We start from the raw sequence: 18,044 nt of genomic DNA, 5'->3' as shown, positions 1-18,044 counted from the left end.
TGAGGTTGGTCTGCAGTCTGGCAGCAACTTTACTAACCGTACAACTATGTTGATCACCCCCCTCATCCTCATAATCCCCAAAAGATATCAATCTAGTTTCTTTGGTCACCGGCAAAGCATCAGAATTGGGTTTAATATCACCAGCATATGCCGTGAAAATACATAGCAGCGGTACAATGCAATACTTTATAAAAACTGTGAATTACAGTAACTATGTACGTATGTGTTTGTATGTGTGTGTTTATATATTGGGCTTTTGCAGCCGCAAGGGGGCGACGCACTTTCATATGGAGCTTGGCCACAATCATACGATGGTCAGTCCAGCACTCTGCACCTCTCGTGGCACGGGTGATGAGAACATCCTTGATGTCACTACGTCTCACAATGATGAAGTCGATCATGCGCCAACGTTCAGAGCGAGGGTGCATCCACGAGGTCTTGTATTTTGCCTTCTGCTAGAAGATGGTGTTGGCTATGGTAAGGTTATACTCAGAGCAAAGAGTAAGTAGCCTCATGCCATTTGCATTCACCTTGCCAATACCATGCCTACCTGGCACTCCACTCCATATCCTGCTGTTCTGTCCCACCCTCGCGTTGAAGTCCCCAAGCAAAAGGGTCTGAGAGTGGTATACGGCCAGCTACATCATGGTCGACGCTCTGCTGGAGGGCCAAAGAAGCGCTATAAGGATCAGATGAAGAATGCTTTGAGGAAGTGCAAGATCAGAACTGAGGACCTGGAGGATGTTGCTGCTGACCGTAACACTTGGCGACAGCTGTGTAGGGACGGGGTTCGTATTCTGGAGATGGAAAGATCAACCAGAAAACAGCAGAAGAGAGCCAGGAGAAATGCAGCCATGGTTGCCATCACTACCACCACTACCACATATACATGTTCCACCTGCAATAGAATTTGTGGGTCCAGGATAGGACTGTTTAGTCATCAAAGATCTCACTGTTAAAGGAGTGGATGTCATCGGATTCCAATGGACAACCGAAGAAGAAGTGTTTTATATATTTTATATAAAAGTAGTTAAATAAGCAGTGAGGTAATGTTCATGGGCTCATTTTCCGTTCAGAAATCAGATGGCAGAGCTGTTCCTGAATCGTGTGCGTGTGTGTGTGTGTGTGTGTGTGTGTGTGTGTGTGTGTGTGTGTGTGTGTGTGTGTGTGTGTGTGTGTGTGTGTGTGTGTGTGTGTGTGTGTGTGTGTGTGTGTGTGTGTGTGTGTGTGTTTGTCTTCAGGCTCTTGTACCTCCTCCATATCTGGGTGATGGGGGCCCTTATTGATGGATGCCACCTTTTTGAGGCATCACCTTTTGAAGATGCCCTCGATGCCGGGGAGGCTAACGGCCACGATGGAGCTGACTGAGCTTACGGCCTCCCGCAGCTTTTTCCGACCCTGTGCTGCAGCCCCTCCACACCAGACGGTGGTGAAACCAGTTAGACTGCTGCCCACGGTACATCTGTAGAAATTTGCGAGAGTCTTTGGTGACATACCAAGTCACAGAAAGATGTTAAAAGGAGGCAAATTAAGAAGGTGGTGGCAGTGGACGAAGGGGGTGTCTGAGGGTATGTCTTTGAGGGGATGAGTTTGAGGGAAGGGTCTCATTGGTAGCTCCCAATAGTGAGGGACAGGTGAACGTTGTGGCAGGGAGCTGGAGGATCTCTGTGAGTTTGAAAGGATGGGGGGTCGAGCTGGAGGGAGACCTTGCCATATAGCCATTCAAAACTGTGTTTAAGATTATCTGTAAGAGGATGTAGGATGGTGAGAAGCCCTGGTGATTTAGGATGCAATTTGGAGAATTTTGGATGTGTTTATGAAGTGGAAGCGGAGCCAGTGAGAGCTGTGTAAACTAGTTCCGTCTGCACCCAGCAAAGTTTATTGTCCTTGGACTTGGCAACTAAGCTGTATCTTCTCTCATTCACACAGTTGTTGCCAGCATGAATCGCTGGAAAGAAATCAGTGGGAGTCCTGGCTGTTCTCTTCATCTCCCAGTAAGACCCATTAAATGATAACCATGCGGCTGCCTGGCTGAGATTAGCAGCACCGCTGGGCTCGTTCGGTCAGTGCAGCTCAGTGAGGCACTGCCACGACTGGCGTGAGCTCTTGTTGTGGGGGGGGGGGGGTGGTTGTTATGCACCCTCCGGTATCAGAGCTATCGTAGGTGCAACCTCAGACATTGCTCGGCCACGTCTTAACAGCGAGCTTCAGGAGAGGTTTTCATCACAGCCGATTTGCTTCAGTGAATTCTAATTGTGCATTAGTGCAGGAAATCCTTGCCTGAGAGTTTGCATTTTGGCGCTATCCCCTAAAAATAGAAACAACTTGGCAGTAAATCTCTCAGGATGAGCCCGAAGTCAGTGCAGGTCTCTCAGATGTTTGAATTTGCTCTTTGCCAGTCAGGGACACCATGCTGTAATGACTTCTGTTTTTACTGGGTTTAGCAGATTAGAAACAAAGAGAAAATTGGCAGATGCTGGAAATCAAAGTAACACACACACAAAATGCTGGAGGAATTCAGCAGGCCAGGCAGCACCTGTGGAAAAGAGTGGACGTTTTGGGCTGAGACCCTTCATCAGGACTGGCAAAAAAAAGAGTTGGGAAGTCAGAATAAGAAGGTGGGAGGAGGGGAGGAAGAAGTACAAGGTGGTAGGTGATAGGTGAAAGGGGGGGTGAAGTAAAGAGCTGGGAAGTTGATTAGTGAAAGAGATATAGGGCTGGAGAAGGGGGAATCTGACAGAGGACAGAAGGCCATGGAAGAATGGGAAGGGGAGGAGCACCAGAGGGAAGTAAAGAGATATGGTGAGGTAAGAGAGGGAAATGGGAATGGTGAAGTGGGGGGGGGGTGAAATTACTGAAAGATTGAGAAGTCAATGTTCATGTCATCAGTTTAGAGACTGCCCAGATGGAATATATTAGGGGTTGCTCCTCCAACCTGAGTGTGGCTTCATCGCAGCGGCAGTGCAGGCCGTGGCAGTTTAGCGATTTGTCACACGTACATCGAAGCAGGCAGTAAAATGGGTCGTTTGCATCTATGGCCAAGACAGTCTGAGCATGTGCTGGGGGCAGCCAGCGAGCGGCACCATGCTTCCACTGGCAACGTAGCATGTCCATGTGACCGTGGGGAGAATGATCAGACTCCTGAGAGATAGTGGCAGGGATTGAACTCTGATGGCTGGTGTTGTGAAGAATTACACTAGCTGCTACGCTACTGTACCGTACAGTTATTATTTGGATTTTGATCTTTTGAGTCTCGTTAGTTTGGCAGACCTCGTTTTCCTTTCCGCACTGAAATAATGGTACAATTCCCCTCTCTCCTGTCTCGGGTAAGATCTGCCTTGTGTTGGGCGGGTTCTCAGTCTCAGTCTCGCCTGATGTTTAGCGGACTGGGGCATTTTTGTTTCCTGACTGTTGTGGTCAATGGCAGAGAATGAGAGGAGTGACACTAATTGCTTCATTTCTCTTCCAGTATGCAACGGCATGGATATTAGGAACCAGGTGTCGGATCTGCGGCAGCTGGAGAACTGCACCATCATTGAGGGCTACCTGCAAATCCTGCTCATCACTGGCAAGGCAGAGGACTTCCGTGCCCTGCGATTCCCAAAGCTGACCGTCATCACGGAGTACCTGCTGCTCTACCGCGTCTACGGGCTCGAGACGTTGCGGGATCTCTTCCCCAATCTCGCTGTCATCCGGGGCGTCCGCCTGTTCTTCAACTACGCACTGGTCATCTTTGAAATGACTCACCTGAAGGAGATCGGGCTGTACAGTCTGCAGAATATCACGCGTGGCGCCGTGCGGATTGAGAAGAACCACGACCTCTGTTACCTATCCACCATTGACTGGTCCTTCATCCTGGATTCTGTGGAAAATAATTACATCGATCGGAATAAGCAGCAGAACGAGTGTGGGGATGTCTGTCCGGGAACCATGGAGGATCGCCCGCTGTGCGTGAAGACCAGTGTGTACAATCAGTACAACTATCGCTGCTGGAGTGCCAACCACTGCCAGAAAGGTAGGCTGACCTCTCTCTCTATCTGGCAGTTGTGCCATTCTTGAGCATCAATGATTGTTTGAATTTGCATATGGTCTCTATCAGCTCCCAAGTGTGTGACCTAGTCAGAAGCTTGTTCTGTCGCCGTTCCCGCAGTGGAGTAGGGCTTCCATCCACCTCGGGTGCTGTGGTGTTCTTTGCTGGCTACTTTGTGAATCACGTTCCTGTTGAAGTACTGCCCGTGCCTCTTTTGTGTTGTGTGTTTGGGTACAGTTATTCCAAGAAGTGCTGTTCGTGCTTGACCACGTTTGCGGTTTTGCCAGGACGGTGTTGGTGGGAACAGGTGAAAGAAACCATACCTCATCCCTTCCCCAAACTGCTCAATCCTTGCAGAGGTTGTTTTCTATAAATCCTGTCCATGTATGGCTCTCCTTGTGGAGATATTAACCTTCTTTCCTAATAGCTCTTTAGTCCCCCCCCCCCCCCCCCCCTTTCCACACTCTCTAACTGGGCATTTTCCAGGAATCCCAGCACTGGGATTACTTGCTCGGTTAATCCTCCAGCACCCTTTCCCTGTACCTCCCCAGGACTTGTTTCCCAACAAGGGTTATTTATGGGGAGGGTGACAGTCAACACCTTACCTTGCCTTTCCCTGCTTCCTCTGTTTCCTGGGGCTAATTTGGTTAGCACTGTTTTAAGCAAATGCAATTGGAATCTGGGTATAAATTCCTGGTTGTTGGGTAGTATTTGTCACCGGATCGTGTGACGACAGCAGCCTTCCAAGTACCCCCCTTGTATATCTCAGGTTAATCGGCTGAAGTTGCAAGAATTGAGCTCCCAACTCTGATTGATCTGTTCTCCGTAAGAATGTTGCTTAGCTACTTGGGTGGGGATTGGTCTTGATGCAGTGTCCAGTGGTTGGTACAGAGGTCAGCTGATTGAAGCCTGACCCTTCAGTTCTGTGACAGCTTTCTATAACCCCTCTCCCTCTTCCCCCACCTCCAACTCCAGTTCAGGAGCTGGCATATTCATTGTTCAGTTGTAATTTTATAGATTCTTGTGATAAATATTTTTGCATTACAAATGAAAGACAACCATTGTGCGATTTTGTATCTGCTTTGTTTTAAATGATGAATTTCTTTTAGAAACTTGAATTGCAGTTCAGTTGAAGCACAGAACTGGTGTTATTGTGCAGCAAATTAGACTTCAATATTTGGAACTTCCAGTGTTGGCGTGTTAGAGCGTTTTTTGTGGTTAGCACAAATAGCAAATAACTCCAGCCACCAATCTTCAGATCGGAATATGGACTGTAGATTAAATTTAAAATGTAGCTCTGAACGATGGGTTCCTAAGAACCGTGAACCACTGCTAATTGGCAATTTAAGTCCTCTATTTGGATGTCATTTGGGTGTCTGTAGTGAGGTGTGAAGTGTGTAGTTGAAAGGCAGCATTGTGGATGCCTTGTAAATGTGGAATTGTCCTGAGTTGCTCTTTGAATTTTAGCATCTAAATGTTGTGTAGTGTTGGGTTGAGTAGACCTTCTTCCTCTGAAAGGATCTCCATATGATGCCTGCTGTGTCTCATTTTGTTGAATAAAGATACTGCTTCATACCTACCAGAACTTGTCTCCGATGACTTCGTTCACGAAATAACATGGATTGTAATACTTGGAACTTCCAGAGTTGGAGGACTGAGTATCGGAATTACAGAGGGTTCTGTAAACCTTGGGAAGTACAAAAAGTATGATATTCCCTGTCTCCTGAAGTGACATTGGAGCGATTTGCTTTTGATTTTGAGTGGAATAGTTCAACAGAGGTGGACACCTGAGAGTGTGCAACTAAAAGAACCTGCAGCCATCAGTAAGTAGTGTTCTGTGTTGTGTAATGTGAACTCAGTGTTCAGGAGCTGACCCTGAAGCAGGTGAACTATCGAAGTGCAGGCACTAGTTGACCGAAATGTGGCTGTTGTGATGTGCCATGGCACAGACAAGAACGATGTGCCTGTGGAATGGCTCTGTTATTTGATTTGGTGTGGTGACTTTGAAGGCAGAATTGTTGACCAGAACCCATGCTATGTTCTGTGGCTTGTCTTTCTGTGGGATATTTCTCTGTAGATTTCAAGCAGCTGGGTGACTTAGAAAACCTACAGCACAATACAGGCCCTTCGGCCCACAATACTGTACCAAACGTGTACTTTAGAAATTACCCATGGCACTCTATTTTTAAGCTCCATGTACCTATCCAGGAGTCTCTTAAAAGACCCTATTGTATCTGCCTTCACCACCGTCGCCGGCAGCCCATTCCACGCACTCAGCACTCTCTGAGTAAAAAAAACTTACCCCTGACGTCTCCTCTATACCTGCTTTCAAGACCTTAAAACTATGCCCTCTCGTGATAGCCATTTCAACCCTGGGAAAAAGCCTCTGACTATCAACACGATTAATGCCTCTCATCATCTTATACACCTCTATCATGTCACCCCTCATCCTCTGTCGCTCCAAGGAGAGAAGGCCAAGTTCACTCAACCTATTCTCATAAGGCATGCTCCCCAATCCAGACAACATCCTTGTAAATCTCCTCTGCACCCTTTCTATATCTGTAGTTTCCACATCCTTTTTGTAGTGAGGTGACCAGAACTGAGCACAGTACTCTCAAGTGAGGTCTGACCAGGGTCCTACATAGCTGCAACATTACCTCTCGGCTCTTGAACTCAATCCCACAATTGATGAAGGCCAATACACTGTATGCCTTCTTAACCACAGAGTCAACCTACGCAGCAGCTTTGAGTGTCCTATAGACTAGGACCCCAAGATCCCTCTGATCCTCCACACTGCCAAGAGCCTTACCATTAATACTATATTCTGCTATCATATTTGACCTACCAAAATGAACCACCTCACACTTATCTGGGTTGAACTCCATCTGCCACTTCTCAGCCCAGTTTTGCATCCTATCGATGTCCTGCTGTAACCACTGACAGCCCTCCACACTGTCCACAGCACCCCCAACCTTTGTGTCATCAACAAATAATCCCTGAGGCACCACTGGTCACTGACCTCCATGCAGAATATGACCTGTCTACAACCACTCTTTGCCTTCTGTGGGCAAGCCAATTCTGGATACAGAAAGTCAGGTCCCCTTGCATCCCATGCCTCCTTACTTTCTCAATAAGTCTTGCATGGGGTACCTTATCAAATGCCTTGCTGAAATCCATATACACTACATCTACTGCTCTGCCTTCATCAATGTGTTTAGTCACATCCTCAAAAAAATTCTATCAGGCTCGTAAGGCACGGACTGCCCTTGACAAAGCCATGCTGACCATTCCTAATCATATTATACCTCTCCAAATATTCATAAATCCTGCCTCTCAGGATCTTTTCCATCAACTTACCAACCACTGAAGCAAGACACTGGTATATAATTTCCTGGGCTCTCTCAACTCCCTTTCTTGAATAAAGGAACAACATCTGCAACCCTCCAATCCTCCGGAACCTCTCCCGTCCCCACTGATGATGCAAAGATCATCGCCAGAGGCTCAGCAATCTCCTCCCTCGCCTCCCACGGTAGCCTGGGGGACATCTCATTCGGTCCGGATGACTTATCCAACTTGATGCTTTCCAAAAGCTCCAGCACATCCTCTTTCTTAATATCTACATGCTCAAGCTTTTCAGTCCTCTGTAAGCCATCTCTACAATCGCCAAGATCCTCTTCCTTAGTGAATACTGAAGCAAAGTACCTCTGCTATCTCCTCCAGTTCCATGCACACTTTTCCACTTTCACACTTGATTGGTCCTATTTTCTCACATCTTACTCTCTTGCTCTTCACATACTTGTAGAATGCCTTGGGGGTTTCCTTAATCCTGCTCACCAAGACCTCCTCATGGCCCCTTCTGGATCTCCCAATTTCATTCTTAAGCTTCTTCCTGCTGGCCTTATAATCTTCTAGATCTTTATCATTACCTAGTCTTTTGAACCTTTTGTAAGCTTTTCTTCTTGACTAGATTTTCAACAGCCTTTGTACACTACGATTCCTGTACTCTACCATCCTTTCCCTGTCTCATTGGAACGTACCTATGCAGAACTGCACGCAAAAATCCCCTGAACATTTGCCATATTTCTGCCGTTCATTTCCCCAAGAACATCTGCTCCCAACTTTTGCTTCTAAGTTCCTGCCTGATAGCTTCATATTTACCCTTACTCCAATTAAACGCTTTCCTAACTTGGAGCTTATCAGATTTGACTAGCAATTTGAAGTAGCCTGTTCTACATTAATGATCATGCTGGAAGTGGAGTTAGTCCATTATGGGCGACTCATCATGGTGCCCTCAAAAGGTGCGATGCTTATTTCATTAGAATCCATGGAAAATAACAGTTTAGATCGCCTTCCCTCGTCGACAAAGTGGCATTGGTTTTGTCAAGCATTCCTTTGTAATGCATAAACACAGGAGATCTTGCAGATGCTGGAGATCCAGAGCAACTCAAACAAAACGCTGGAGGAACTCAGCAGGTCAGGTGGCATCTATGGAAATGAACAAACAGTCGATGTTTCAGGCCGCGACTTTTCGTGAGCGCTGGAGAGGCTAGAAGAAGATGGTGGGGGGAATGGGAGGTGAAGCCAGGTAGATGGAGGAGGGGGGTGAAGTAAGAAGCTGGGAGGTGATAAGTGGAAAAGGCAGAGGGCTGGAGAAGGAATCTTATAGGAGAGGAGAGTGGACCATGGGAGAAAGTGAAGGAGGAGATGATAGGCAGGTGAGGAGAAGTAAGAGGCCTGAGTAGGAAATTGTAGAGGGCGTGGAAAAAAATATACTGGAAGTTTGAGAAATCAATGTTCATGCCATCATCTCGGCGGCTTCCTTTGTAATGTAGAAAATGGATCCCAGGAAGGGACCGCCCTACAAGATTAGTATCAGTTCCTCTGCCTTGTTACTAAACAGAAATCTCATTGCTCTCAGAAGCCACGAGGGTGAAGCTGGAGCTGAACAGTGATTAACCTCGACAAGTATTGTGCAGACGCAAACTCTGACCTTGGTTATTTACTGTTTAATTTTAGCTCCCCTCTTCCAGTTTCTGCTCCCACTTGTCAGGAAGCTGGACTTGCTGGGCAGGAGAAACACAGACCCTGTCACCTCTCCTTGTCCTTGCTTGCTGGCCTTGACTTTGCTTTCAGTCTTGCCCACTTGAACACGTACGGTACAGGCAAGGCAGCCTGGAATGTCAGCAGTGAAATGACCACAACGTGGAGAGGTACAGGAGGCCAATGGACGACCTTTCGTCATCTCTCCCAGGCCTGTTCATGATGAAGCAGGTTGCTTGTTGGCACTATGACCCTTGTTTCCATCTTTGGTTCGTTCCCTCTCCCTCTCCTTCTCTTTCTCTTCTCTTTTTCTCTTTCTCTCTCTCCCTCTCTTTCTCCGAGTTGTCATTATATGGCTTGGAGTTTTGGAAAGCTATCAACTAATATTCAATAAAGGATCTAATGAGAACAGTACGATCTGTTGGAACAGTAAACCTCGGATAATCCAGCACACTCAGGTCTTTGCTGCTGAACTGGCAGGTTTTCCAGACCTTTTTTTATATATTTCCCAGTGACCAGGTAACCTAGGTAAAGATTACACAGAAGCTGGAAGTGAAGGGAATATGGCAACGGAAGCCTCCAAGTATAAAGCGATAGGGTAGGGTAGATGCTAAACCATCAGCATTTCCGCTTTGTCAGACGGATTGGATCGCACTGTGTTGGTCGCTTGAGATTCTGTACAAATTATCAGCTGTAATAATTTAGATCTTTACAAGGTCCAGTCTGGACATGGAGACGTTAGTCCTCTGCAACGGTAGTGTGTTGGTCAGCACAACGCTTTCTAGTACAGGTGATTTGGGTTCAATTCCCACTGCTGGCTGTAAGGAGTTAGTATGATCTCCTTGTGACCACATGGGTTTCCTCTTGGTTCTCCGGTTTCCTCCCTCAGTCCAATGACATATCGTTTGGCAGGTTAATTGGTCATTGTAAATGGTCCTGTGATTAGGCTCAGGTTAAATCGGAAGATTTGCTGGGCAGAGTGGCTCAAAGAGGCAGAAGGGCTTATTCCATGCTCTATTTAAAAAATATAAATGTAACATTAATGAAGAGTGAGTAGGGGTCTTACACATTGGATGATACCCTGTGGTCCCTAACTCCTGGAGAGGGGGATAAAACCCTCCCATCTTACTGAGTCATGTATCCAGGAATCAGAGGTCCAATGTCTTTTGGGAGTGAGGAAAGGGTGTTGCTGTTCTGCTGTTTAGCTGCCTGTCGTGCTCTGTGTTGTTCTGCCAAGTATATGGGCATGCTCTGTTGGTGCCGGAATGTGTGGCAATGCCAGTTACCCCCTGTCCAAAGAGGATGTAGAGTGTATGCTTGTCTGCATGGTGTTGGGAAAGGGTATGATCAGGATCTGAATCAGGTTGAATTAAGTTATCATCACTGGAATATGCTGTGAAATCTGTTGTATTGTATGAGCAGTACATTGCAATACATAATAATAAAAAAACTATAAATTACAATAAGTATATATATCAATTAAATAAGTATTGCAAAAAGAGAAATAAGAAAAGAAAAAAATAGTGATACAGTGTAATTGGTTCATTGTCCATTCAGAAATCGGATGGTGGAGGGGAAGAAGCTGTTCCTAATTTGTCTTTGGGCGCCTGTACCAGCTCCTTGATGGTAGGAGCAATGGTAGGCCTTGTCTTGGGTAATGGGTAATGTCATAACGATGGATGCTGCCTTTTTGAGGCATGGCCTTTTGAAGATGTCCTGGATGCTGGGGATGCCAGGGCCCATCATAGAGCTGGCTGAGTTTACGACTTCCTGCAGTTTTGTTGGATCATGTGCAGTGGCCCCTCCGTACCAGGCATCCAGTTAGAGTGCTCCCCATGGTACATCTGTAGAGATTTGCAAGCGACTTTGGTGACAAACCGAGTCTCCTCAAACTCCTAATAAAATTTTGATTGCTGCCGTTATGCCTTCTTATCACCTGGCACTCCATGATTGTTCACATGCCCGCTGACCTTTTGCCTTCATTCTGGGACCAAAGCTCAATTGGGTAGGTCAGCTCCCTGAAGAGAGGATCCTCACGTTCAGCTGTGTGCGAGGGGAAATGCTCTTCCTTGGCTTGGGTGTGCTAAATGAGGAATTTGGAAGGATTCGGAGGGCAGAATTGGAGGGAGAGGATGATCTCGGGTGTCCCATTTTGGCATCTCCCCGTCCTCTCCTCTATTATGAGCGGCTCCTGTCCCTGTAGGGGTTCCACTTACTGAGTCGCTGTGTCTCCTCCTTCCATTTCATACTGCCAGCAGTCCAGGTTTTGTTATTTCCATCGTTAGCACGTGGTGTTGGTGAAGAGCAGGGTGTGGAGAGGGTGGTTTCGCTGGAAATTGTTTCTTTTGGCTGTCCACTGTTTCTTTTCTCCCAGTGCAGAAGCAAGGTCATGTCAAAGATTAATGATTAACCGAATTAAGAAGGGGTGTGCTCTGAGAATCTGGATCTTGCTGCCTCCCTGCTGGTTTGATGCTGTGTGAGACTGCTGACTGTACACCATCAGAAGTCCCTCCCCTGGGGGTGGGGGCTGGAGGTAGAGGAGAAAGGAGAGGGGTCAAGGGGTAAGAGGTTGGGTAGGTGAGCAGCCCCATCCTCTCGCTTGAGAGACAGGAGGAACGAAGTCGGCTATGTCACTGTGTGTCAGACAGTTGTATCTGAGCTGGTTATGTCATTTTGTCGATGTGTCAAAGTCGGGATCCCTTAATATTTGGAAGCAAAGCTTTTACTTTGCTTTAATCCAGAGGACACATTCCAGAGAAGGGGAATTTCAAACTAGAGGGCATAGGTTTAAGGTGAGTGGGAAGAGGTTTAAAAGGACATTGAGAGGTGTATTCTTCATGCAGAGGGTGATGTGTATATGGACCTGTAGGCGGCCAAAGTGCTATACTTGCCCATTTACCTCCTCCCTCGCCTCCATTCAGGACCCCAAACAATCCTTCCAGATGAGGCAACACTTCGCCTGTGAATCTGCTGGGGTCGTCTGTTGTGTCCGGTGCTCCTGATGCGACCTCCGCTATGTTGGTGAGAACTGTTATAAATTGGGGAACTGCTTCATTGAGCGCCCCCCACTCCATCCGCCACAAGCAGCACTTCCCGGTGGCGAAACATTTTAATTCCCATTCCCATTCCTGTGTGACATGTCGTTCCATGGCCATCTCTTGTGCCATTGAGAATGTGAAAAGGGTAAGGGGTACGTACGTGTAGAAGGGGTGGGCGAGGGGTAAGTGTAGCAAAATATGTAGACAGGACAAGAGAGAGGTACGTCCTTGGGGAAGTAAGGAGAGGTAGCTAAAATAAGGTGCTAGGCCAGACGTGGAGACCACAAGGAAAAGGGAACCTGCGACCACAAGACAATGTGTTTGGCAAAGTATTCTGAGTCATACCTATTTCAAGTGTTTTGAAGTGCTTCCAAGTATTACGCTTTAACCTTTGCTAATTCTGAGTATTTCGCGTGCTTAGCTATGCAATAGCCAATCAATTGATGGATTTGAATCGGTAACCATATTTGCGAATGTAGTACCCTGCTTTTGGGTATAAGTATGACCTTTGTAAACTGACAAATTGGGAGTTGGCTACCTTACGCCCGAAGTGCGTGGGGCTGCAAACTCCTCTCTGAATAAAAACCGTTCCAGAGGTAATTTTGTGTCTCTGGTGTTTTTCCTCAACTGAGCAGGTAACAGTTACAGGTTGACACCATGATGAGGCCACCTTCAGGGTGAAGGAACAACACTTTACATTCCATCAGGTAGTCTCCAACCCGATGGTATGAATATCAATTTCTCCTTCCAGTTAAAAAAAATCTCTCCCTGTCCCCTCTTTTTCTATTCCCCATTCTAGCCTCTTACCCCTTCTCACCTGCCTGTCGCCTCCCCCGGGTCCCCTCCTCCTTCCCTTTCTCCTATGGTCGGCTCTCCTCTCCTATGAGATTCCTTCCTCTCTAGCCCTTTACCTTTCCTATCCTCCTGGCTTCACTTATCGCCTTCTAGCTCTCCTCCTTCCCAGTCCTGAAGAGGGGTCCGTTTGCTCATTTCCACAGGTGCTGCCTGAACTGCAGCGTTCCATGTCAGCTGCTGTGGAACGAGCTGCCTAGGATGTAGCAGCTGGTTTCTGGGCGCCAGTGGAGATCATCCTCTTGTTGCTGGCTGTTTCAGACGGGTGGAGGTATACAGATGTCAGAATTGATTTGCTGACGTGGGGGCTGTGCATCAGGTAGTGCTGCTGTCTCGTGCCTCTGCTAATGCTGGGTCAGTCCTGACACTACGTTGCTCTCTGCATCGAGGTTGCGTGCTCCCCTGATGGACTGCTGTGTGTTAACTGGCCACTGTAATTCAAGACCTGTCCTGAGGAAGGATCTCGGCCCGAAACGTCGACTGTTTACTCTTTTCCACAGATACTGCCTGGCCTGTCGAGTTCCTCCAGCATTTTGTGTGTGTTGATTTGGAGTTATAGCATCTGCAGAATTTCTCATGTTTATGGCACTATAAATACCCTTTGGTTTAGTTACATGACAAACAAATTTGAAGGGAGTTAACGGCCTGTGCTAGAGTGAATTAGTAGTAGGTGTACAAGGAATTACTGTGTGGAGGAAGGGGACCAAGGGGACTTGTTCTGTGTCCCAGTGAATAAGAAAGAGTTCTGGTACTCCTGGGCGCACAGCCAGGATTGGCTCCATCTTCCTGACCACTGTCTAGTCTTACCCAGCGAAAGGCTAAACCCCAGTGGTTCACACCAGGAGCCTGGTGGGTTTGCAGGCAGAGAGTAGCAGCGTTAACTGTGCTGATGCACATTCAGAACTCTGCCCCGGCTGGTGTCAGCTACTGCAGATGCAGAGGATTGGTGTGGGGGTGGGTGGGGATCACACTGGAGCTCTCGTAGGAAATTATCTGTGATGGAGTCAAGCTGCCAAGTGCAGTGAGCAGTGTTTCTTCCCTGTTCAACTGCGGCCTAATTATCCAGATAACACCCTGGTATAAAATATTGAACATTGAGAACCATTTACACCTTAAACCCGAGGGAGGCTCTCAGGCTGGTCTGAAGTTCCATGGACTTTGCGGGATCTAGAGTGTGAAGCTCGGTTGACTGATCCAGTGAGATGAGCTTTCACAGAGAATATGACAAAACAGGCCCTTCAGCCCATCTTGTCCATCCCAGCCATGGCACCTACCAAACTAGCCCTCGTGGTCTGCCTTTGATCCATATCTCTCTGAACTCATACTCATATGTTTACTTAACTATCTTTAGTTACTTTATCTGCCTCAATCATTTCCTCTGGCAGCTTATTCCATATACAGAGCACCCTCTCCTTAAAGTTGCCCCTTGGTTGCCTTTTAAGTGTCTTCCCTCTCACCTTTGACCTCTGTATACCCTCTAATTTTAAGTTTCCCTTCCATGGGAAAAAAGACAGTGTAGTCATTCTATCTATGTACCTCCCTAAGCTCATCCTCTGTCTCTTGTGCTCCAAAGAATATCATTCTCTCCAACCCAGCCTCTCCCTGTAACTCAGGCTCTCGAGCCTTGGCAGCATCCTTGTAAATCTTCTTCGCATTTTTTTCCAGTTCAGTGATGTCCTCTCTACAACAGGCTGAAGAAAGCTCTGCACTCCAGATGTGGTCTCAACAATGTCTTACACAACTGTGACATAACATTGCTATTTCTATATTCCATCCCCTGACATTGAGTTTAACTACCAGTGCCCTGGTGCAAAAGCAGTGTACCAAATGCCACCTTCACCACACTGTCTACCTGTGAACCACATACCTGTCAGGGAACTATTTGCCCCTGACAGGGCTCCGTTTCTGTGAACTGTTCATAACCCGGACAGTTTGTGAGTGAGAAATGTGGCCACAATCTGAGTTCCCAGGTGGCAGAAGATGTTTGCTGTCCTGCAGCAGATGTTCTCCTAAATATTTCACGTGTGGGCTTCACTTAAGTCAGCCATTTGTAACATAGGTGAGAGCCTGTACTTCCTGTACTTTCTACAGCCTTTGACCTTCATGTTCTGAAGAGGATGTGGCCATCCAAGGCAGTTAGCTGGAGCATGGCAGCCTCTGTGAACAGCAATGCCTTCAAGACCAGGTCATCTATTATAGTCATGATGATAGTGGGATATGCATTAATCTAGGGTTCTATGAATAACTGCCCTACTTTCTACAGAGTAGTGGCATAGGAGAGAGGCAAAGACCAGTGCTGGAAAAGCTCAGCGGGTTGAGAGGCACCTGTGTGGGCAAAGGGATGGTTGGCAAATCATTTGAGACCCTGCATCACAAATGTCAGCTGTCCCTCTGCCTCCTCAGATGCTGCTCAACTCGGAGTCTTGGCTCCAGATCCCATCATCTGCAGAGTAGCAGCGTCTTTGACAGTGTAGAACGTTTACACATAGACGGCGCGGTGGGTCAGAATTGAACCACAAGTCAGCCGAGTTGCCCATCACTGGCAAACTAAAGGCTGATTTAGACTGATCTATACTTATAGGGTGACGTGCACCTCCCCAAAAAAGTAACTCGCGCGTCACGGCGACGCAGACGGCAACAACTGTGATTGGTCCGCTTGGTAGCATCGCATTTCCTCCTACGCATTTCCGGTTGCTGCTTCTCCACCATGTCTGTACACCGATGCAAGATAGATGAACCAAATTGTCAAAATCTACCTGCTGACGTGCAAAAATGTTTGAAATGCATTTCCTTGTCCACGTCTCTCATAAAGAAACTCAACACAGTGGCATAGAAACCGCACTGCCAGCTAGCGTTTTGACGCACACCAACACGTGCTCGCTACGGCATAGAGCGATGCAGAAGTGAAAATCAGGGCTGTGGCATAGGCTACGGGTGTAGCCCATACGCACAAGTATAAATCAGCCTTAAAGTGTCACCGTACTACACAAGCCTAAAGGTGACCATGGACTTCAGTGCCCTTGTTCTACTACTGGTTAGATGAGAAACTGTGCTATTGTCCAGGTCCCAGTTTGTGCATAGAGGAAGGAGACACAACTGTAGATGCTGGGATCTGGGGCAAAATAAAACTGCAGGGGGATCTCAACAGTTCAAACACCCATCTGTGGAAGGGAAAGGGATGGCCAAAAATTTGGGCCAAGACCTTTCATCGAGACAGGTGCAGGTTCTCAATGATACATCGACCATCCCTTTGCTCCTCAGATGCTGCCTGACCCACCGAGACCCTACAGTAGCTTGCTGTCTGCTAGTTTGTAACAGGACGTCTGGCCTGACATTGTAAACTAGTTATCCTGGGAGCCACAGTAACGTAGTGGTTAGCACAATGCTTTACAGTACAGGTGACCCAGGTTCAATTCCTAGAGTTTGTGTGTTCTCCCCAAAACTGTGTGGGTTTCATCCCCCAGTCTAAGGATGTAATGGTTTGTAGGTTAATTGGTCATTGTAAATTGATTAAATGGGAAGATTACTGGGCAGTGTGGCTCAAAGGGCTGGAAAGATCTATTCTGTGCTGTATCTCAATTTAAGAAAAATCCCTCACATCCAGGTTTTCATAAAAGTTGTCCCAACTGTTAAACCAACCAATATTCAGAATGATTTCAATCAACACTGCGGTAATGACAAGCTGCTAAAGAATCCGCACTTCAATATTAAACATTCCTGATGTGCTGGATGACACAGTGTGTGGCCAACAGAGGGTCATAAAGCCAGGTTGCAGAGGTCTTGGGGTAGCTGGGAGAGTTGCTGACTGTGTGGAGTTTGCACGTTCTCCCGGGTAGCACGGTGACGTAGTAACTAGTATAATGTTTTACAGTGTCAATAATGGGAATTCAGTTCTCACCATTGTCTGTAAGGAGTTTGTATGTTCTCCCTGTGACCGTGTGGGTTTCCTCCCACATTTCAAAGACATATGGGTTAAGGTTAGAGAGTTGTGTGGGCATGCTATGTTGGTGCCGGAAGTCCGGAAAACACTTGTGGGCTGCCCCCAGCACATTCTCAGACTGTCCTTGATGCAAATGATACATTTTACTGCATGTACATGGGACATAAAGCTAATCTTTCCTCTGTGTGTTTCCCCTGCTTCGCCCCCTCATCCCGAACACGTGCTGCTTGGGAGCCTCAGCGATTCAAAGGTTCAGTTAAATATAGGAGGATATATACTGTATCCAACCTGAAATTCTTACTCTTCGCAGACATCTACGAAACAAAGAGGAAAAATAACACATTATTAATGAGAGAAACAGTTAGAACCCCAAAGCCCCCCTCCCCCTCCCTTATCTGGATTTTGAAATTGCCCCAGTATGCAGGTGAGTGGTACGATCGGGGAGTGAGGGAGAATTCATGGGAATGTGAGAAGAATAGTTTGTTTTTTCCCAATTTCCCTAATTTCAGGACTTTCGACTGGGGTACAGTGCTGTGCAGTAGCTGGGATATTTTGGTTAAGCATCTGTTTACTCTGGTTCAAAAAACTTCACTCAGGAAAGCAGTGCAAGGGTTCAGAAACAAATGTGGAAGTTCAGGGTGGGTAGTCTTTGGGAAGTTTCCCTGGCACCTGCTGCCTAATGCTGTCCTGTTCCCATTGGACCCAAACATCTTTCCGAAGGTACATAAACAACTTAAACTCCTTGTAAAAACATTGATTAAAAACGTCACAGACAGAGTGTTCTTGGTTCGTTTAGTCTGAACATAAGCATCAACATCCAGATACCTCCAAGGTCATGTGGAGATCTCTGTGGACAAATCTATATTGTATTTTAATTATGTTTGAAGGAGCTTATGGTAAATAAGACTAAACTTGATCTTTCTTTACCCCCTCACTGAAAGTTCTGTACAAACAGTTCCTTTTCTCAGTCAGGCAGTATCTTGGTAAATCTCCTCTGAATTCTCTCCAAAGCTTTCATGTCCATCCTATAAACCATATTCTTAAATCAGCTCCTATAACGAGATTGTTATGGTTGGTCCTTGGACTTGTCAAGCAGGTCGTCTTGTGAGCTTATAGTGTGTGTACCTCTGTGTCTGTGTCTTAG

The 18,044-nt window shown here is 46.8% G+C and overlaps 1 protein-coding gene across 1 annotated transcript in view; it reads left to right on the top strand.

Moving 5' to 3' along the window:
- The window catches only part of igf1ra (insulin-like growth factor 1a receptor), a 318,751-nt gene that overhangs the window by 53,596 nt on the left and 247,111 nt on the right, over positions 1-18,044 (top strand). The window contains exon 2 of the mRNA XM_073025554.1: positions 3,470-4,015. Within this exon, the coding sequence (XP_072881655.1) occupies positions 3,470-4,015 (546 nt within the window). The remainder of the gene's footprint in view (positions 1-3,469; positions 4,016-18,044) is intronic.

The sequence above is a fragment of the Hemitrygon akajei genome, chromosome 21 (assembly GCF_048418815.1).
Source record: "Hemitrygon akajei chromosome 21, sHemAka1.3, whole genome shotgun sequence".
NCBI classification, from domain to species: Eukaryota; Metazoa; Chordata; class Chondrichthyes; order Myliobatiformes; family Dasyatidae; genus Hemitrygon; species Hemitrygon akajei.
The sequence above is the reverse complement of the archived record's forward strand: the minus strand, read 5'-3'. Positions and strand labels throughout refer to the sequence as shown.